At 31.9% G+C, this 23,616-nt stretch overlaps 1 protein-coding gene across 1 annotated transcript in view; it reads left to right on the top strand.

Moving 5' to 3' along the window:
* AGPS (alkylglycerone phosphate synthase) overlaps positions 1 to 23,616 on the top strand; it is a 108,105-nt gene that overhangs the window by 71,837 nt on the left and 12,652 nt on the right. The window contains exons 14-19 of the mRNA XM_016152598.2: positions 1,172 to 1,284; positions 4,733 to 4,802; positions 7,237 to 7,298; positions 9,499 to 9,588; positions 14,449 to 14,548; positions 15,661 to 15,718. Of these exons, the coding sequence (XP_016008084.2) occupies positions 1,172 to 1,284; positions 4,733 to 4,802; positions 7,237 to 7,298; positions 9,499 to 9,588; positions 14,449 to 14,548; positions 15,661 to 15,718 (493 nt within the window). The remainder of the gene's footprint in view (positions 1 to 1,171; positions 1,285 to 4,732; positions 4,803 to 7,236; positions 7,299 to 9,498; positions 9,589 to 14,448; positions 14,549 to 15,660; positions 15,719 to 23,616) is intronic.

The raw sequence follows: 23,616 nt of genomic DNA, 5'->3' as shown, positions 1-23,616 counted from the left end.
GTTTTGGTGTGTGCCTTTTGAGTAATGGAATTTTTGGATACTTTTGTCATAATGTTGTAAATAATTTTTACAGTCAGGTAACTAAATAAAACTTTTTTTTTTTTTTGGTGCCCAAGTTTAAAATTTTTATCTTTACCTGTGATTATTTAATTACTTCTGAGCTTAGAAAACTTTCCTTACACCAGAACTATGATTAGGATAATTTTTCTCTCTATTGCTTTTTTTGTTAAATAGGATTTAAAAATTTTTTATCTTTATTACTATTTGAATTTTTTCAATTTAATAATGTGAGATAAAGATCTAAATTAATTTATATCTCCCCTTCCTCCAACTGCTAACCAGTTATGACAGCGCCATCAACTAACTAATCCCTGCTTCTCTTTGATTTGCAATGTCTAAGACATTTTACGTCCAAGAAATAGACTGTCTTTTGTTCTTAAAAATGTAAATGGATTTAATTTCTGTAAGTCTAGTTCTTCCCCCTTTGTTTCCTGTGTTTTATCTTTTTATCACTATCACCTGCCTATTTATTATTCTAGAAAAACTTTAGAAACTCTTCTCTGTTTTAGAAAGTCTATCTAGATTTTTATTAGAATTGAAATAAAACTAGTTTATCAATTTGGGCAAGGTTGATAATACTTAGTTTATACATTCAGAAACATATATCTTTCTCATCTTTTTTTAGACATGTTTTCATAATGAAATTACATTTCCTTTCAAGTTTATTCTTAGGTATCTTGTATTTTAATTTTATCTGTAAGATCTTCTTTGAAAATATTATTTAATAAGAAGTTATTGTAGTATTTAAGGATGTGGTCGGTTTTTACTCTCTTCCACCTTACATCTTGCTACTTTATTATATTCCATCATTTTGGTAGTTTTGATTATTACGTTTATAATTTTTACAAATTATTTGTTGTGTTTACATACCAATATATAATTACAATTGACACTATGGCATACTTTGAACCGAAATGTTTTTTCATAGTTTTACTATACTATAATGACCTGAGTAAGTGCATTAAGCATTCTTTGACATCTAATGTTCCAAAGGTCAGGCTTTAAAGAGTTGGTGTGTTTGAGCCCATATCAGAAGGAAAAAAGATCAAAATGAATTTTTATTTATTATTTGTAGAATAAAACTTATCTGTAATAATTTTTTTCTTTGTAGTTTAAAGGATTTGATCCAAATCAGCTAAGTGTCGCTACATTATTGTTTGAGGGGGACCGTGAGAAGGTTCTTCAACATGAAAAACAAGTATATGACATTGCTGCAAAATTTGGGTATGGCTTTAAGTTCATAATGCCAAGAGAAACTTAAGCTAAAATTCTTTTATCTCCAAGCAGTTGTCAATATACCCCTTTCTAGTGTTATATTTGTAGTGATATATGATAGTCAACTTAAAATGTTGTGTTGGTTTACTCTCAAAATTTGTAGGAAGTTAGTTTGGTATATTGCTCTTGTCTAATCATATATATGATGTATTAAATATTTTATTGTATTTTTCCATTAATGCTAATAATATTTGCGGTTGTGCTAGAGTGGAATGGGAAAAAAATTCTTTGTCATGTTACTGTTTAGTGGTAATAGTATATGTATAAAACATGCTAATAGTATGTTTTTAAAAGGAAATTGTATTTAATCAAAAGTTTTTGATAAATTACCTATACTCCACCCCCTGTCACTTATTGCTTTATGCTGGTATAAAGAAACAGAAAACATTTCACATCTATAACCAACTGAATAATGATTGGGTGGTTTCTGTCTGTCTGCTTGATGGATTATATGATTGATCGATGGGAACTGTAGTGAAAATGCCATTTATCAGGACTACATTTTTTTTCTTTCCTTTTTAAGTACATAAACTAACAGTTTTGAGGACCATCTCTTTTATTTTAAAGTTTAAAATATATCATAGACATTATGCTTAATTCGAGTTCTTTGTGAATATTTACTTTTATTCCTGGTGTTTTTTATGTTATTTTATTTTTATTTTATTTTTCAATTACAGTTGACATACAATATTATATTAGTTTCAGGTGTACAACATAGCAATTATTTATTTATGTAATGTTCAAAGTGATCACCTTGATAAATCTAGTACCCATCTGACAGTATATATAGTTATTACAATGTTATTGACTATATTACTTATGCTGTACTTTACATGCCTGTGACTGTTTTGTAAGTACCAATTTGTACTTCTTAATCTCTTACCTTTTTTTTCCTGGTGCATTTTAATTTTTAGGTATTTATCAGAACCATTTTGTCAGTTTTATTTAATTTGAGCCACCAACTGTCATAAACGTCTTTCCATGTAATGTCAGTTTTGCTTTTCTCATGTAACACTAGCCATTTACTACTTAAAAGTAAGAATGGATCATCCTTAAAATGACTCTAGGTCTCAAGATACTGATACTGAGGCCCAGAACAATTGGTTTAATTGTAGCAATTTGCTTACACTAAACAAAATATATCAGATTCATCCATTAAAAAAGGTTATGGTAAATGAGGTATCTATTTAAAGCAAAGGGTAAAGCATTAAAAACTTAAACCCTAATTGAGGTCTTATTTTTTGCTATTACTCTTTGCTGCTCCTTAATTATAATTAATTTCTGAGTGTAATTTCATCCTCGCTCTCTTCATTTAGGTGCAGAAATCTGTGTTGAACAACCGAGGCTGTCATTTAGCAGATGACTTAGGGCTATTTTGATTTTTTGGAGTTTATGAATTTAGAATGCACACATCCGATTTCTTCCTGCTTTAAATAAGAAAATGCAGATTTCTGTGTGGTTTGTCACACTTTATTCTAAAGTGGAAGAAAACCCCCACCCTCACCCCCATACCACCCCCACCTTCACCAGATATTAGAAGAGGGTGTAAAAAAAAATGGCTTGACCCGAGACTGCAAAATAGGACTTTTTCTCATCCTGATAGGAGAGACAGGCCCACTAAACATTCACACTTGTTACTTCTCACCAGATACATGCTGAGAATGCGCCTTCTCAAAGATTCCCAGTGCCGATCCTCTGCACTAGTCTTCACTCTCCTTTCCTTTCTTTCTCTCACTATTCCCAGGCTGAATTGTTTATGTTTCCTAGATCAGTAGTGTTTTTTCTCTCTTAGACTCAGGTCTGATTTTATTTCATATCTCCCTGAAGTATGGGCTCAGCTATTTTCCGACTAGTTTCCGATTTGTTTTAGAACTTTGACTCCCAACCCCAACCTCACATCCATACACACCCAACTCAGAACTGTCTTCTGTTTCTTACTTTTCACTCTTAGCTGTTTGACCTAAGTTCTGTCTTCCTCGCTTATTAACATTCTACTGATACGACTCTTTAATTTCATCTCTGTCCCCAAGTAGTTCTAGATGGGAGCTGCTCCTGTCAAATCTTTGCTGCTCCTTCTGGATGACACTAATTAATGTAGATCCAGCTATAATACTAAGTTAGAAAATCTGATTTAGTCCATATAGCCTAGCCTAAAATTTCCTTACAGCATTGTATAGAACAGGGTACCTCTACTTTGTATTATTTACTTACTGCCAAATCCAAGCACAACTTCAGGGGAAAAAAGGATTTAACTATAAGTATTCATTGAAGCCACAAGGGAAATGATTCTTTTGGTAGAGACTCAAATCGCAGAGGCTCAACACCTGAGTCTTGGGCAACACCGTGGTTAAGGGCTCAGCATCTTGAGAATAAGGAGGTGCGGTTAGGGTATGGGGAAGAGAGACATAAAAGTTAATCAGTCATGACGCAAGAAAGTCACAAGAAAAGATATTTTTCTTTTTATCTGGTTTTAATAAGGAATTTTAGGTTGCTGCTTTGAGAGTTTGGGGTTTTATTTAGTTGACCAGGAATAGTTAAAATTTAATTTCTGCCTGATAATGGAAAGAAGCAAAATTTAAAACTCTACTGAAGGTAGTGAAAATCAGTAATCATTTGTAGTCTTTTAAAATAAGAATGACTCACAGAGCATAGACTTGGACTGAATTATGTGTTATATGGAATGAATTCTAACTGTAGATCATCAAATACAGTTTATATGGATAAAACTACTTTCAATCTGAAATAGATAGTTCATATGTTCGCAATAATAAAATCTTATATATTGGTCTTATTCTTGTCTGTGTATTGCTTCATAAACTTTAGTATTTCTGTGTAAGTATGTTTTGTCTTTCATTTAAGTTATAAGTTCCATAAGATAAACAACATGTCTAGTACTCCAAATACTATGTGGTCAAGTACTCAAGAAACTTCTCGGTATTTGGAAGGTCCTAATCAATCATTGCACATCTTTATATAGGATTAAGATAATAAGAATACATGAATACATGAAAAAGAATATAATATAAATAAAATAGAAGTATTTTAAGTATCTTGTTATGCTTGTGAAGATTATTTGTTTGTTTCTTATGTCCGATTTTCTGTGCCTTCAACAATATGGGTAGAAGTAGTTAAGTTCATGAGTCAGTTTTGTTAGTTTGGTAGATAAGTGTGAAATTAATGACCAAACTGAATATTAAAAGTGCTTTCAGATTTTACAAGCTTATTTTCTTAACAGCTTTTTGATATATTTATGAAAAATGAGAGTGAAATAAAAATGAAATGCAATGTAATATATGTTAATCTGGTAAGCTATTATCTTGACGTGTTATATCGGTTTGGTTAGTTTTATATTTTATAATAGTTCATTTGAAATTTATTAACAGTTCTTTAATTACAGTGGATTGGCAGCTGGAGAAGATAATGGACAGAGAGGTTATTTGCTGACCTATGTCATTGCATATATTCGAGTAAGTTATCTCATATTTCCTTTGTTAATTTATGTTGCAAACAATACTTGTTCTTATTTTGAGTGAATAAAATGATTTTCTTTATTTTCTTAATTTTAACATACTGTAATTTAGCACATCAATTTATAAGAACCCAAGATTAGCTACAAATCTACCTCAAGTTCTCCCATTGTGAGCATTTTAATGTACTTGTAGGTAAGACCTAAATTTTAGATTTCAGTGAATTTGAAGTATGTACATCTTATTGCTCCCCCTCTCCAATGCTGATGGGGAAAAAAGTACATTTATTGCTTGTGCGCTGTGTTAGAAATTGTAATTAACAGATTTAGAGATTATTAATTAAACTTTTCATGTGTGGTTTTGAGGAATTTAAATATTTTTAATAGATCTTTCTGTTCTTTAGAAGAATGGAGCTTTTCTGTGTCTGGAAGTTGATCGTGTCATTCCTAATATTGTTTGATTAAAATCAAGCTGCCTTAGTTAGCAACATTCCTAACTTGATCCATAATCTATTTCAATATGTATAAATCTTTTTTTTAACTGTCTTTAAAAGTTGATATTTAATTCGATTCTGAATAGTTATTGATTTACTGGTGATGATTACTATATAGAATTAAAGATAATTTGTATATATTTGAGCTCTAAAATTTTTCTGATTTTTTATTTTCTATTTGTGGGAAACTTTATTAGTCATGTTAACCTCGAGTCCTCTGTACTTATTGATATGACAGTGTTCTTTTGAAAGTTTATTCATTTGTTTGTTTATTTTGTTTTGTTTTTTTCCTACTTTAGCTATAACAAACTTCAAGTTTCTTAATTGTTTTCTGCTATTGCTAGGGTTACTTTGTAAAAATATTGCTTGTTACGTAATTTAAACTGTCTTGTTTTAAAAGGTCATTTCTCAGCTATCCTGTTGAGAATTTGGCTTCCCCAAATACTGAATTTTCTGATTTTTCACTTGAAAATTATTTTGAAGGAAATACTTACATGAATTTATATAAATGTTTTTGCTTTTCTAAGAAAGCTTGAGTTGTGTTCTCATTTTTAAAATAATTTAATCTTAAGATCCAAATTTCAGATCACAATGAATTTGAAGTATGTAGGTCTTTCTGTTATTCCATCTCCCTCCCCCACCCATACTGATAACGAGAAGTATCTCGCCTGTGTGCTGTGTTAGAAATTGTGATTAACAGATTTACAGACCACGAAAGATGATTTGAAGTCTCATAAATTTTTACCTCCATAGACTGACAGTGCCCCAAGTTATCCTATAGTAAGCATTTGAATATACATAAAATTTTGTTTGTTAGGCATTTTCTCTGAGGATATTGACCATTTTCTCATAATACTAAATTCAGAATTCTAGGAAGTGAAATGGAACTGTAAGAAGTACAGCATAGACACAGTTTGAAATTTCTTAATTATTAAGATTCCAGTTAGTGTTAAAACTTAAAAGTAAGTTAGAGATTTTTGGGAGACAAGGGAGATAATTTGTCTTATTTTTTATTTTCCTAGTGCTTAATACTGTTGTCACCAAATATATGTTTACTGAATAAATGAATGCATAAGAGAAAAACACATTTCAGATCATTAATTTGGAGACTTTTCCTGCCAACCAGTTGTAGAGTTGAAGTGATTCATTTTACTAGAAGTGAAAACTTAACATATATTGACTTTTCTACTTTATAAATTTTTTTCATATCTTTATATTTCTTTGGTGGCTTGTAAGTTATTTTCAGTTTTGAGATTATAAAATTGTACTTTAAGTAAAGAAATTAGTGTTATAAGTTACTTATCATATAAACATTACATCTTCTGTGCTATAAAATATATTTTCCTAGCAGAGGTGCTTCCAAATAGACTGTCTATTCAGTCACTGCAATGAGAGACACTATATTTTCTAATTTTCTAATTTCTGTATTTTCTAATTTGTTTTAAAGGAAAAGTTGCTTTGAAGACAGGGTGATATAGTGTCTCCTTCCTATAGTCTCCTTTCCACCCACCTTTCCTACTTCCCAGCTCCTTCAAGTGGCCTGATGGTCACTTTTTGGTATTAGTTAATTTGTTGTTTAGACTACTAAAAATCTGTTTTGCTAATATTCTCTACATGTACATAGGCAGATACTGGATAAACAGACTGTTCACTGGAGAAATATTTCCTGCCATGTGTCAGGCACTCTGCCCAGTGCCAAGGATACAGAGAAAAACAAAACATGAAGTTCCTATCCTTCTGGGGGTTATATCTCACTCTTGGGGCCACTTTTCAGTGCTCTTATAATGTGGATACTAAAAGAGCAATGGAGGTTGAAGTAGAAGAAACATGTAATGCTAACAATTACATGAAATACTAACAATGAACATGAAATACAAGCAATATTATTGATTCTTCTGCATCTGTTGTAATTTCTTGATTTTTGTGTATGTGTCTGAACAGGACTTGGGTTTGGAATTCTATGTGTTAGGAGAATCTTTTGAGACTTCTGCTCCTTGGGACAGGTAAAATGAAATAAAATGCCTGATATTAAAATACACTACCTGAATTGTTCAAATAATGTATCTTTGTGTGTGATTATGTAAGCATAAAGTTTTATAAGGAAACATTGAAACAAGGTAATCACTTTTATTTAAATATCTCCATCAGAATATCGTATTTGCAAGCGATATTTTTTGGCTTGAGGCAAATTTGTTCATGTTTCATAGAATGAAGGTATTATTAAAGTTTACATTTTAAAGAATCATATTGAACACTAAATGTCACTATATGGTTTTTATTAAGCTATGATCTAAATTTTTAAGTGATAAATATGTTTAAATGTTCTCTAAAAAGTCTCCCAAAATTATAAAATCAGTTAACTTTCTTTTGTAATGTGTCATTTAGCTTTTGATATTTATGTGTTTGCTCTTAAGGAAGATCTTAACTTACATTTAAGCAATTTCTAAAAGATACCTAATTTAAGAAATTATGTACAATTTTTTAAATTACATATACATACAGATATTGGTTAGGGAATTAATAGTAAAAACTGATTAGGAAATGAGAAGTAGTTTTATTTAAAACAGACTCAAGTTAATTCATTTAGTAGTAAAATATTTTTAAGGAGATTATATATTTTCTATTATGGCTTACATTTCACTTTTTCTTTATAAAGTTAACAAATCATTTAAAATTCACAGTAAAGTTTATAAGAAATAACAAATCCCCATGAATCCACCTCTGGGATGGTACATATCTTAACATTTTTATTCTGCTCTATCTTCTTTTTTTGTCCTTTCCCAGAAATCTTTTTACTTTTCTATATTCAGTCTTCAGGTACAATGAGTTACGACTTACGGAGTTATGATCAAGAACTTGTTACTTAAAAAAAAAAAAGAACTTTTACAAATAGGTAAAATTTGTTAACCCCTGGAGATATTTATTTTATAAGTTGGATTTTCAAAATAAAAACATATTAAATTCATTAACCCCTGGAGATATTTATTTTATAAATTGGATTTTCAAAATAAAAACATATTAAATTTTAATAATTTAAATGCTTTATAAGAGATTTTTTAAAAACATGCATTCTTACCATTCCATAAAGGAGGTATAGATAACGTTGATAAATCGTATTTGCCTGCAGTTCTCATAGAATTAAGCATAACTTAAGAGCAGTGTTTTGTAAAATTAAAATTTATAAAGGTTTCAGATACTGTATTTAAAAAGTAAAATTTGACATGCTAATAACACACTAAAATTCTTTTCATATTAATACTTTAATCATCTATTTTTGTTTTTATTGGAAATTTAGATAACTTATGTATTTTATAAAGCATAATATGTTTAATGTTATTACGTTTATCAAATTGATTCTCACACAGTCAAATCAGTCTTGAGACTAGAGATAGGCCAGCCTTTGAAGTTTCTTTGGTATCTTTTCCATTCTCATAATTCTAAACAGACCACACTTTAATAAAACAGAATCAGTGTCAGTACATAGCTGGGACATTTATTGGAGAATAAAATGGCTTCTACATACCTTAAGAGTTTTATCTTGTAGATGAAAGAAAATATGTAATTATAATAGTATGCTATAGTTCCCATTAAAAAATAGATTAATGTTGTGAAATATTATTAATCTCCCCTCATCCTTCTGCTTTCATTGACTTTTAATATCAAACAGCCTAGCATACATAGCTTTACAAAGGGTTACATGTTCAGTAAGTCTTTTTTGAACTGGAGTTTAGCTCAGTGCTTGAGAATCGGCTATTGAATGAACATTTGTTATAATGATTTTTTTGTTAAATTATTTTTAAATTGAGGAAAATTTCTTAGACATGGATACAAGAGTGGTTATTCCTATAACTGAGAACTGAATTTTCATTAACATGTTCTTTATAGCTTTAAAGCTTTTAAATTTTTGCAATTAAATTTACTTTGAAATTTGGGTTTTCCTAAGTGTAAGACACTGCCTTTAGGAGACTTGAGTGTGCTGTTCTGACTTTTTGTCTTTTCTATGCCGAAAAAAGAAAGGACTTTGCTTACTTGAAGTTATGAATGGAAGACCCAATTTGAATCATAAAGGCTCTTGTTTATTCTTGAAGGAATAAGTATGAAGGTTTTAGTTAAGAGTATTTCTGACTTGAAGGATGCCAGATAAACCAGCATTATTAGAATTTGTAATTCAAAAACAATATTGTATTCAATTTTCTTTTCTAGAGTTGTAGATCTCTGTAGAAATGTAAAAGAAAGAATAACAAGGGAATGCAAGGAGAAGGGTGTTCAGTTTGCCCCTCTTTCTACATGCAGGTGAGTTTTTTATTGCTCTTATACTTCTTACTCTGGGAAAATAAAACAAAACTTTAACTTAGCAAGCTTTCCTGAACTTCTCTTGCCACCTTGTTAGGATTGTGCCACTAACATTCTATAGCAATCCTAAACCCTGTAGGAGTAAAACACCCTTCTGTGAATGAGCCTTATACCATCCGGACAGCACGACAGTGAAGACCCAAATGTCTTGGCCCTGGAATAAGAGAAGACATCCTTCTTTATTCACTGAAACTATAAATTACATATATTGTCAAGGAATTTTAAGTTACATACACAGTCAACATAGCTCTTTCTTCAACAGAGAAAAATCGCTAACCATTTTATCAGATGTCGATTAAACGAATGCATGTGGAATAAAGGAATGAGTGGAACAAAAGATCCAAGTGAAGATTAAGTCATTGCTTTCCAGTAGGTCTTTCTGCGATAATGGAAACTTTCTATATCTGCCCTATACAGTGTTGTTGTCACAAGGCACATGTGGTCATGGAGCTGTCGAAATGGAGCTAGTGTGATGGTGGAACTGAATTTGAAATTTGATTTAATTTCAAATAATTTAAATTTAAAATGCCACGTTGGCATCTTCTATATTGGACAGTTAAGATCCATATTAGATCCATCTTGTCCTCTTTGTTGAATAGGGCAGCAGCCCAAATGGAGATTTTTTTTTTGAGAAGGGGCACTTTGTATGCAATCTTTTGATATTTTCTGTGTAAACACCAGAAGATTAAATGTGTCAAGATTGAACTGAGCATTTGACAGCTCTAAAAAGTTATGGAATTAATTACAAAGTAGAATAAGGAGAAATTGGGACAGATCATGAGCAAGGGAACCTTGAAGTAAAAGATACAGTAGTAATCTAGCACTTGAAAATTTATTGAACATTCTATATTATATAATTGCCTCTCCTTTTTTCTGTGTGTGTGGTTTTCTAGACTTTAACTCCAATATTTATTATAGAAACATAAAAAATAATATAAGCATGAATATAAGTTAAGTAATTTGAAAATAATGTAATATTTTTATTGTTAAGTGCACCAGATGCTGCACTCTGAAATAGCAGTTATGCTTCAGCACCACAGCATTTCTGTGTATTTCTGTTCACGATGCTGCTGCTTCTGATTTGCCTGGACCTCAGTCTCAGCCTGGGAAGGCAGACGTGGTCTTGTTCCAGCCCCAAAACTAGACTCTACCTACCAACTGTGTTTCCATGGCAACTTCCTGCTTAGTTTTTCATTTCTTTGTTTTGTAATACTAAATGTGTCTGAAGATTAAAGGAACTTTTCTGCTGTTTATTAGTAATTTAATCTCTTTGAGCTCTATGTTTATCATTAGTAAAGTGTAGCGGTAATCCCATCTACCTGAAAGGACTCTTGTGAGAGTGAAATACGAAAGCATGTGAAGAGCTCTGTGAATGCCATTGTTGTTATGGTGTAATCACATTAAGGTTGAGGTAGATAATTTATACCAGCGTTAGTAAGGAAAATTTGGATATTTATTTGGTTTTTGTCCCCCAAAGACAAATCATCAAGAAGGCATCAGTTTTTTAGGCCCTCTTATTTTTGACATAGCATAATAATTTGCATGTATTTACTTTGCAAGACTAGAAATACTTCTCCATACTCTTTAAACTGCTATCTTCTGTGATTTTTTTTCTTTTTGTTTTTACATCCTCTCATCTTGTACTTCCCTACTGCCATGTTGTGTTTCTTAGTTCTACTTACTCCCACTGAAACAAATATTTTTTAGAATTTAATACATCGTACTTCTGCCGGATAAGTAGGTAAAATTCTAACATGAAATGTGAGGAAAGCATCTTTCTCATGTTAACTGTTCATGTCAATTGGGATCTCCTTGAAATAGTCTTTTCTGCTTCTCTATAGAAAAGATAATTAGGGTTTGAAGAACATTTCAGGAAGTACTAAATCAAGTCCGTGTATTAACATGTTTTAGAATAGGTGTATTCAGGGTAGAATCAAAGAATATAAAAAGCTAAAAGCGTGGATTTAGAGAGACTGTTGGCTGGGGTTTGATATATCTGAAGGAAGGGTACTAGAGGCCTTATGTACAATAAAAAGCTTATAACTTGGCAAAGGTATTGCTGACTTAATGAGTGATATTTGAGAGAATCTTTTTAATTTGGAGGCATTATTAAAAATGAAACTTTTTAAGTCCTTGAAGTCTAAGAAAAAAAATTTTGTGTTTCTGTTATCAGCCCAAAGTGATACAATAAGTCCTCACTTAACGTCATCAATAGGTTCTGTGACTTTAAGGGCAGTGACATCTGAGGAAACCAATTTTACTGTAGGCTCCTCGATATAAATAACTTAAGTTCCTGTGGCATTTCGTCAATGTTAGAACAAAACGTTGAATGAAACAATGTTATTTGAGGATCTGCTGTACTTACTTCTTCTCTTGATAATCTAGTCTATCAAACCTCTTCTTATAATACCCAAAACAAATCGGGCCTGATAACCCAAAAGCCATTTGTTACCAGTGAAATTTGAAACATTTTAAATAATATAATCTATTCGTATGCAGTTGAGAAATTTTTATACTTTTGTCAAGTGGCAACCTAACACAATTTATTCTCCCTTCATCTTTCCCACTTCCTTATTCAATGTCTCTAGGGACTTCTCCCCTTCCATTATGAAAATATTATTATGATAAGCCACTACTTATTGAAAGTGATTGGGAAGTAAAATATTCTGCCTTAGGATACTTTGTATAATAAGTGTAGTTTCTTCACAAGGTACTCAAAAGATCTAAGAATCTTCATTGTGTATTATAGGTTGGTAGAATTGGTATACTTAGACTGAATTGGCCGTATGTCATTAATTAAATAGCTATTATTTTAAGGAATGATTGATAAAAGCTTAAATGCTCGGCTTCTGTGATTATCTTCTAAACCAAAGTTTAGAATATACAAAGTCTAGTTATTTGAATGGTTTTGATAAATAGGAATTTTACTTATAGCTCATACTTGATTAAACTAACATTTAACTAGAGTTTGGTTTTAATTTAGTTTGATATGAGCTGCTTAATAGTAGCCAAGGAGATTATTCCGTGTTGAATATAAATGTTGAATGTGTGAGATGTATTTATTAAACTAGTTTTTAAAAAAAGCTATTTTAAAATTAATTTAAAATAATTATTGATCTCATTGAAATCGAAATCCCAAGGAAAATAATTTAGCTGTAGGGTGCATTTATTGAATTTATTTCATTTCTGTCCATTAAAAAGTATTTCATGTATTGGAATAGATATTTCAACCTTAAATTTTCTGAAGAAATTTTACATGACACAAGTAAAGTAGTCCAAAAAAGTGTAGAGCAAAACACTTTTTAGAAGTTAAAGAATAGTAGGATGACTTTGGCAACCACAGTATCACTTGTCCAAGTCATTTTGGAAGACAGTTAAATAACTGTCTAAAATGATTCAATTAATCTATTAAAAGGTATTAGATCTGAGTCACTTTTTGAAACGGACCCAAATTGAGTTTCCCAAAAGATGTTTTTATTATTTCAGTTTTGTCTTTCTTTGAGATACTTAGCTACTGAAAACTAAACTGTAATATTGATCCTGGATTTGTTGGAAGGTGGCAATGATCTATTAATATTTATTTACATTTTCTATTTTTTGATATTACTTATTCTTATATGAGTGATGTATATTTTACTAATTGCTATAAACTCATTTCATTCCTGTATCCTTTAAATTTATTTAAAGTTGATTATTCCTAAAGATAGTACTATCATAGTTAAAATGGTTTTCTGGTTTTTCTTAAACTTTGTAAATTTGGTACTTAAAATGTAAATATTCAAGGAATCTTTTTTATGAGTGTGAATTAACACTAGAAAGAAAACACAGCTGGCAAATTGACAGTAGCATTGTTAAACAGTTTATTTCTTCTGTTCTGAGGCACCTAACATTTGGCCTAAAAGGCAATTAAAATTTTAGATTAGATTAGATTCTGTTTGTATTGTGTAGTAAAAGAGTATTTCTTCTGTATTTGCTCCTTCTGTTAAATTCTTTGTGGGAACTTCATAAATTGCATTCAGAGATTTGACTATGATTACCTTAGCTCCTTTTTAAATGCTTCGCCTAATTCATTTTGAAAGCCTAGACATACCTATACACGCAATTTAATTATCTAATATTCTTGATATCTTTTGTACATACACATAAAACATGCACAAATATATGGGGCCCAGAGTAACCTTTGAAGATACTATTTTAAGGTCATACCAGTCAGTGCATTTGATATAATCATTCAGTTTGTTTTCAAAGTCCTTTCTAATTATTAATGTGAATTTAGTGAAGATGCTGTATTTTACCTAGTATGATTATTTTAGTATTTGAACATTTCTCTTGTTTCCTAGTTTTAAATTCTCATAATTATTTCTGTTAACTTTGAGCAAGTTTAGACTTACAGAGGATCATCAGGTTTTACCTAGTGCGTTTGGAGGCTGTCTTTCACTACAATATACTTTATAAATTTAACTACAATGTAGTTTGTAAAAAAAAGAAAAATTTCTTCTGAGGAGTTGATGTTTTTGTTTATTTCAGGCTAATTGGAGAAACACATACATTGTTTTTAAATTTTTAAACTTTTTTGAGTAATAGCCCAGATTTACCAAAAAAAAGTTGTAAAATAGTACAAATAGTTCCTGTATATCCTTCATCCAGCCAATCTACATTCCTTCAACGGAGTAAGAGACTGGGTAGAGAATGAGATTATGTTTTAAGCAAATCTTTCAGATGATCTTGCTTTTAAATTTCTAGTCGTTAAATCTGATTTCACTTAAAGCCTTGTGGGGATTTTGTCTGTTTGTTTTTTAGGGTGACGCAGACTTACGATTCAGGTGCATGTATCTATTTCTACTTTGCCTTTAACTACAGGGGAATAAGTGACCCACTGACTGTTTTTGAACAAACTGAGGTAATTTTGCATACATTAATATAGCTCTTAAATTCTTCTGTTAACTTCAATAAACATGACTATCAGTTTATGAATTTTAGTTTGACTCTTTAATCACTCGTAGTTTACCTGGTTGATAGCCCATAGAAATGAAAATATTTGTTGCTCTGGGTTGTATACTGAATTGTGAGTATAGAATTAATATTCTCTATGTAAGAATTAATATTCTAAAATTCATATTCTGTAGCTTGTCATTTTTTTGGTTGTTGCTTATAGTATATAATGCCTGATGAAATTAAATAACAAAGGACTCTTAGGAATCCTTGATATCACTCTGGCAGCCCACCTATCTCTAGATGGTGACCACAGTTGAGATCAGAAGCCGTAATGCTCTTGGTTTGTGTTGCTGTAATACCCTTATCAACTTTTTTGTTTGCTAAAGCTCTGTGTAGGTCATTGAGGTTTATTTGTTAGCAGTTTTATTACATTTCTTAAATGGCCTTAAGCTTCTAATTTTTGTAGAGCCTTCTAAGTTTGATAGTCAGAATTTCTCAGGTCTAGAATTGAAGAAACAAACCAGACTGTGGAGGAACTCGGATGAGATTGAGGTTTATTAAAACCTCAGGTGTCCTAGTGTTTTAACTCCATTGCGTGCCTGCCAGAGATAGTATCACAGGTGATTTTCAGTGGTACTCTTTTAAACCCAAGCCATATACAGGTTTTGGTGGGCTCCCTTCTATGCCCCACCCTTTTAACAGCTTGTTGGTATAGTGAGATGTTGGTATAGTGAGATGTTTACTTCAGAGTAGGACCTGGCTCTGTCTTCACAAAAATTCTTTTCATTGTTACTAACAATTTCATTCGGCCAAATTGATTATTTTGCCTCCTTTTTCTTTTCTAGAATGTCAAAGTGACTACTGTAGATATTGTACCTATTCACTGAAAAAAACTACAAAGCTAGGCTGTATCTTTTGATTGCTTTCAAGTGCAATAAGTCTAAAAGAAAGGAAAATCAGGCTTCTAGTTTATTATTTAGCCCAGGAAGTCTGTGCCTCCTGTGGGAATTGGGTCTTACTCTCACTAAAAAGTGAAATCTAAGTAGCAACTATTTGTTGTGTTGTTTCCAAATACAGGCAGCTGCTAGAGAAGAAATCCTCGCCAATGGAGGGAGCCTGTCACATCACCATGGAGGTACTCTTGTTCGGGTGTAGAATTTACAGTATTCCTAATGTAAGGAATACTTGTTTTGATAAAATGTTGGGGAAAGTCACAATACGAATAATATGAGAGCACCTGAGAGTTCTTGGAAGTTTTAATGTCTGTCACTGAGGCAGTTTAGATTGTGGTAGTAACCAGCGAAAGCTTGACTTGACAAGCCTGCCTAGATACAAACCTAGACAGCCTTCTGAGTTCTCAGGGAATTTCATGTTACCCAAGAATAGCCCAGCTTGCCTAGGAGGTATTTGACCATTACAGCAAAAGTTTTTAAAGGGGAAAAAAAGAAAAACAACATAAATGTTTTTCAGCTGCCATTGGAATATAGCTAGATATTAGTTGTACCATACATTGAATAGCTGTTTGTTCTGCCCACCCAAAATTTAGCAACTTAAGACAGGATATGAAAATAATCTCTTTTCAAGATTTTAATGCTGTTTTATTCTTTCTTAGTAATCACACAATGATAGTAAGTTTTATCAGAGAATTGATTACATCATCAGCAAAAACTAAGGTATATCTACCTATGTTATTGCTGGGCTTATGAACGTCCTATGAAACTGTTTTTAAGAAGTGAAACAATGGCTCTTCTGTCATTAAAATCGTAATTGTAATTTTCAAGGTTATCCACTTGTTCCCCTTAATAGACACACATCCGAATATATCCTTCAATATAATTTGGTACTTAGAAAAATAGATATATTTAGATTTAGGGAAGAGCATGAGGATTATAAGACTACTGAATTAAAGAATTCAGCTCCTCTTGGAGTCTCTATGTCCCTCTTTCCCCCTTTTCATCGTTGCCATTTAGCATTATGTCGCATGCTTTATATTTATACTTCTTAATATTAGCTATTTTCTCTTACTGGAAAGTGAGGATCTGTAAGGCAGGGACTTCTGTTTTGTTTATTGCTAAATACCAGCATTTAGAACAGTATTACCCCACTCCCACTCCTCATCAGCTCTCCATACATGTGTATAGGATGAATGACAGAATTTTGGTAGAAAAAAGAGTGGGCTGTAGAGGATCTGTGTCCATGTAACATTATTGTAGCCAGGCCTGGAGAAGATTGCTAATGCAAATGAATGAAGTAAAAAGAATTCCCAGCATGCTTGTATCATCTTAATCTTTTGCTATCACCTTACTTTTTTTGTTAACGCCCACAAATAAATTTCTAACTTAGCTTACTGATAAATATTAAAATGAACGAATTTGTTCTTTTCCTCTTTTTCCTTTTATTATCTTTTAATGGAGATCATAATGAATGTTAGAATGACAAATGAAGAGTGGAAAATGTGCATGCAATTAAAAGCTTCTGATTAATCTAAAAGTCTGTACCTAATTTTGGAAATTAGGTTTTTTGTAAAGATACTTAGATTTTTTTAGCACCTCCCTTCAAAATGTTCAGAAAGCCATATACATTATTCAAAATATTTTTTATATATTCTATTTCAGTGTGTCACTATTTTAATATGTAAGGAATTTATAAAAATATATAATATCATAAAATAATGATATGTTCTTCATTCTAAACTGTTTTCATGGACAGAGAATGCAAAATAATTTAGCCATAATTGTTTGTTTGAAGGGAAAAAAAGTTTCATTCTGTAGCCAACAATTTTGCCTTTTGGTACATGTCAGTAGCCACCAGTGCTTTTTTTCCTTTAAGATCAGGAAGTATAGGTTCCACATTTTGTGATGGTAAATATGAGAGAGGTGTGATTTTACAAGAGGGTGATAATAGCTGAATCTTGTATATAGAAAGAGATAGTGGCTTAATTGTCATTTAGGTAATTGGGTTTTAGATGAGCTATTTCCTTAATTGAGAGGATTTTCTCAGTTTACTCAAGCTTTATAGTGTCAGAAATTCTATGGAAGTTGGAAATGACCAAGTGACCTCCCACTCTGCCTTAGAAAACCAAATCAAATTTTTTTCCTTGCCAATGACACTTTACTCCTTTAGGATCTATGAGGACATTCATGTCCCTTAAGTAGTGTCCAGTAGTGTTCAGTAGTGTTCAGTAGATGCTGAAGGCCGAACTTCTGGTGTTACTTATTCAGATATACCCCTGACACTGAGAGGTTCATAATAGGATCTAATAGAAACTTCATAAATATTAATGATTCTATAAAGCTGTCATTACAGAAAAAAGAATATACATACAAATTTAAAATAATAGAGTTAACTCTAGCACAAATTTATTTGAAACTTGGAGTGTTATTTGTGAAAGCTATGGTGTAATAGTCCATTTAGTACACTAATAGAAGTTAATAAAAAATAATAATGTTTTCCATATTATAAATATTATTAATCTAGTGGACAGTTAGTTAGGTTTCAAAGAATTGTAATCCTTTCCCTGAAGGACCTTATAGTCCAGTAAAATAATATATTATAGCATTTCAAAAGACCACTGATTAAAACTGATAGGATTATGATATTATTACCACTTCAATCAAGATAAAAGTCCCCATTTTCTTTGAAAGGCACTCAAACGTTAACTTTAATAAATATATAAATGCTACAGATGTTGAAACAGTAAAGAGAAGGAAGGACTTTGAATAGAATAGGGAAAGGAAAGAGAATGGAATTAACATTGATAAAGCTATAAATATTTGCTAGGTTCTCTGCATAACTTAATCTCCTTTAATCCTGCTCCAAATGCTATGAAGTAGATAATGATTTCTTTTAGATGAAGATACGTTAAGGCTCTGAGTGTACCATAACTTGCCTAAAGGTGTGAGCTGTCATTGTGAGTGCCAGAATTTGAATTTCATCTCAGGTCCTCCCGCTTCAGTATCCCTGCCCTCTTGCTTAAGAGTCTAGAATAGCTAAAATAGGCAAAAAGCTGAAAAGATTGAAATTAACAGCCTTAAGAGACACAATTTTAAAAGTACATAAAAAGAAATACTAAACGTTACTGTTTTTAAAATATAAAACCTCTATTTCTTTAGTTTTGACTATGTTAATTAACAATGTTAATTACTTGCCCTGCTTTAGATGTTTAAACAAATACATCAACATTTTAATTTCCTCATCTTAGATATTTAATTATTTTCTCAGTTCTTGCACATAGTTTTATACTTCCTAATTTTAAGTTTCTAACATATCGGCAATAGTGGGTAATTAAATAAATGCAGGTCAGATCATGTTACAGTAAAACTCCTTGTATAATTTATGTGCATATTCAGGTTCTAGGCTTTTAGGCCTTTATTTGCTACAGACCCAAGTTTGATGAAATAACTTAATTTTAGAAATTATTAGCTTTAACTTGAATGTAGCAAGATTTGATCTCATATTCATTGAGAGTTTCTGCCTCATTTAAATAGAAATTTTTTATTTCTGCCATTTCTCATATTTTTATTTTCTGTGTGGTCAAAAATATGACTGCATGGAAACAAATTAAAGTACCTGGTTACTGCTGTTGCCTAGAAAAAGAAACTAGGTAAATCTGAACAAAAAATATATTTCATATATGCTAGGAAAATGAAGATGCTTTCCCTCTTCTAAACTGACATGTATTGGTATGCTCCAAGGCTCAGCCCTGAGCCTGTTTGTTCCCGTGTGTTCACACACTTCCTCAGTGACTTCCTCAGTCCCAGGACTTAACACCATATGTATGCTGATGACTCCCAAATATCAGAAGGCATCACCACCACACCCACCGGACCACTGTAGACACCTCCTAACTGATCTGGCTGCTTCTACTCTAGCTCCTCTACTGTTATTTCTTTTGCTGCCAGAGTAATCTTTTTAAAATTCAATGTTTTCTCTTCATATTCCGAATAAAATCCAAAGCTCCTAACTGAACCTTCAAGGAAACATGGTGTGTCCATCTCTTTCTCCTCACCGCGTATTAGCTTTACCCTCTAGCAGTGTTGGCTTTCTGCTGTGCCTCAGATATGTCAACTCCCTTTCCCCTTCAAGGACTTTGCTGTTTGTTCCCTCTTTTTTCTGATGTTCTTTTTCCTGTTTTCCCCCTCAGATATTTGCATGGCTCTTTCCCTTTCATTTATATCTCTGATAAAAGTGTCACCTTCTTAGAGGTGGCTTCCCTGTTTCTTATTAGTTTCTGTGCTCCTCATTTGAATAAATTCTTTGAGGTTACTGACTTTATCTTGTTTATCACTGTGTTCTCTGGTCTCTTTGAACAGTGACTGCCTGTTTGACATAGTAGATGCTCAATGAATGTGTTGAGAGAGTGAATAAGTGCTCACAGAATTGGAGCAGTTTTGCAAATTCTCAAACAGCTCTGAATCTTTCATATTAGAATTGCATTAGCCTCATTGCTAATTTAGTTTCAAACATTTAATAATCAGGCTTTGTTTGAATATGGGGTCATATTTTCATGGAAGGGTTCAGTTTATTTCATAATATTTCCAGAAAAGTGTATTAGCAGAGACAGTTATTCATTGGAAAAGTAGGGTAAAAGAATGTGCTATGTCAATGACTGCGTAACACCAGCCATCGTAGTGTTCTTCCATAGGTGCATTGAGCATGTGAGATTCCGTTCAAACTTCGTCTTAAAACAAATAAAAGTCTGAGAGGTTTATGGACAGAGGGGAAGAACATAAGCTTGGGAATCAAATCTATGTTGGACTCCTGACTCTGTACTTAACTAGCAGTGTGACCTTAGGGAAATGACTTCTGTGAGCTGAAGTGTTCCCATCTGCAAAACGGGAATAATAGCACCTACCTCATAGATTATTGTAAGACTCAAATGTGATAATGTATGTAAAGCATCTAAAGTGCTTTGCATATATTAGGTGCTTAAAAATAGTAGCTTTAAAAAAAACTAAAAGCAGTAGTGTCAAGTGAAACTATGGTTTGTAATGGGTTTTTTTTGTAATTAAAAAAATTTTTAAATTACACTTGACATACAATATATTAGTTTTGGGTGTACAACAGAGTGATTAGACATTTATATAACTTACAAAGTGATCACCTTGATAAATCTAGTGTATGGTTTGTATTCTTAAGCCCTTTTTCTAAACATTGAAGGAAGGTTGTAGTTTATTTGAAAAAGATCAATATTCAAGGGATAGGATTCAACAATTGTCTTACTATATTTTCTTCCATAACCTTCAATTGGTCTCACTCTATAGGAAGTTCTGGTACAATCTCTATGAAAGAGAAATTTCCTTCACACTATTGGCTATAAAATTTTGTATAAAAAGACCTATTTTCATAGGTCTATTTTCTCTGCTTAAAGTTCATCATCTAATTTATAAATTTCAAATATTTTGTGCAATTCAGTATAGGTTCATAAAACAGAAACTTTTCCATATAAATTTTGAGTGGATTGAGATTTCACCTTATGTGTAAAAAAGATTTTCCTTAATTTGCATCCTGAAGTTAAAACTCAAGTTTACCTCTTAGCGGTATATTTATTTACTGACCTTCAAGCAGTGTCATGACACTCTCAGTGCTATTTTTGAGTTCAAGAGTAGAAGGGCTGGGGGTTGGGAGAATATTGATGCAATTTCTCTTAGAGGGTTTGGCCTGTAATTGTGATTAATAACAGTTGCTTTCACTATCTGGAAACAGACAGGCTGGTTTGTCTGCCTACAATCATGCTGTGATAAATGGAGCTATTTTAATTCTGGTTTTGTGTATCAAAGAAAACAGATGTAGTCTGGAACTGGAGGCTATAAGAAATACAAAGCCTACTTAACTTAATCTTCATAGCGCTTTTTTTTCTTTTGGTAACTGATGAACTGGTCAGTTTAAACAGCAGAGTTTATGTCAGCCATGTATTTAATTTCAATTTATGACTTAAGTTTTTAAGTGGTTCTTTTGCTAAAATTATACCAAAGTCCTTGTCAGGAAGTAAAAAGTCTCAATTAAATATAACCAGTCTTAGTTTAAATATTGGTGTCTTTACCTAACCAAAATTATTTTTTATTGTTCAGAGAATAATTATTGGGGCAGCTGCTCTTAGCTTTTCTGTGGTCTTAACAGACTCTTAATATATCATAAACTTTAAAAGTAAAAAGAGACTACTCAAAAGAATGAGCAAAAGATCAACTCTGAGGCCATTTATTAAAAACTTGTACTGTGAAATAAACATATAGATTGAGAAGGAAGAAATAAAACTATCACTATTAACAGATGACATAATTATCTTCATAGAAAATCCCAATGAATCTACAAAAACAAGATCAAGAAGATTGCAGAATACAAGAGCACATGCAAAAATCAGTCATATTTCTATATATTAACAAACATAGAAACTGAAATTTAAAATACTATTTGCAACTTCATTTACAATTACTCCAAAGAAAATGAAATAGGCACAAATCTAACAAAATATGTACATACTTAGGCGTACATCTAATGAAACATTTATAGGACCATATTTTGAAAATTATAGAATGCTGATTAAAAAAAATCAGAGAAGACCTAAATAAATGGAGAGACAAGGTTCATGGATTAGTAGAAAACTGGACATTGTAAAGATGTCAGTTCTCCCCAGGTTGGTCTAATACAATTCCTATCAAACTTTCAGCAAGATTTTTAGTAGATATGGGAAGATTATTCTAAATTTATATGGTAAAGCAAAGGAACTAGACAGCTAAAACAATTTTGAAAAAAAGAATAAGCCATGGGAATCAGCCTTCCTGATTTCAAGACTTAACAACTACAGTAAACAAGACTGCGTGGTATTAGAAGAGAGATACATCAATCAATGGGAAGACTAGAGGACCCAGAAATAGATCCACACAATTATGTCCAACTGATTTTAACAAAGGTATATAAGGAATCCAATGGAAGAAATATAGAGATTATTCAACAAACGGTGCTGGAGCAGCTGGACATCTGTAGGCAAAAAATAAGAAAGGAACCTTTACCTAAACTTCATACCTTATACCAAAATTAACTCAAAATAGATAATGAACTTAAATGTAAAACATAAAATAATAAAACTTTTAGAGAAAAAAAAAAAAAACAGGAGAAAATCTTCAGAACCTAGAGCTAAGCAAAGAGCTCTAAAACTAGTCACCAAAAGTACAGTTCATTAAAGGAAAAATTGATAAATTGGATCTTATCAAAGTTAAAAATATGTGCTCTGTGAAGAACTCTGTTAAGAGGATGAAAAAGATAAAGCTACAGAGTTGGAGAAAATACTTGCAAATCACATATCCAAAATCCGTATTAATAATATATAAAAAATTCTCAGAACTCAGTAGTAAAATGGAAACACCTATGAGAAAGCTAAAATTAAAAAATAGTGACAGTATCAAATGTTGGGGAGGATGTGGAGAAACTAGATCAATCATACTTTGCTGGTGGAAATGTAAGGCGGTACAACCATTTTGTAAACAGTTTGGCTGTTTCTTCTAAAATCGAACATGCACTGCCATTCTACCCAACCATAACACTCTTGGACATTTATCCTAGAAAACTGAAAACGTGTTCACACAAAAATCTGTATGTGAAGAGTTATATCAGCCTTACTCACAATACCCCTGAGTAGCCTCGATGTCCTTCAGCTGATATAGTAGTCCCCCTGCTTATCCATAGTTTCACTTTCTGAGGTTTCGGTTACCCACGGTCAGCCGTGGTCTGAAAATGTTAAATAGAAAATTCCAGAAATAAACAATTTACAAGTTTTAAATTTTACAACATTCTGAGTAGCATGATTAAATCTCATGCCATTCCACTCCAGCCTGCCCAGGACATGAATCATTCCTTTGACCAGCTTATCCACACTGTATACATTACTGCCAGTTAGTCTCTTAGTAGCCATCTCAGTTATCAGTTTGACTGTCACAATATTGCTATTGTAGTGCTTGTGTTCAGATTACCTTTATTTTACTTAATAATGTACCCAAAGCATAAAAGTAGTGATGCTAGCAATCCAGGTATGCCAAG

Source organism: Rousettus aegyptiacus, unplaced genomic scaffold (genome assembly GCF_014176215.1).
Source record: "Rousettus aegyptiacus isolate mRouAeg1 unplaced genomic scaffold, mRouAeg1.p scaffold_m13_p_2, whole genome shotgun sequence".
Classification (NCBI taxonomy): domain Eukaryota; kingdom Metazoa; phylum Chordata; class Mammalia; order Chiroptera; family Pteropodidae; genus Rousettus; species Rousettus aegyptiacus.
The sequence above is the reverse complement of the archived record's forward strand: the minus strand, read 5'-3'. Positions and strand labels throughout refer to the sequence as shown.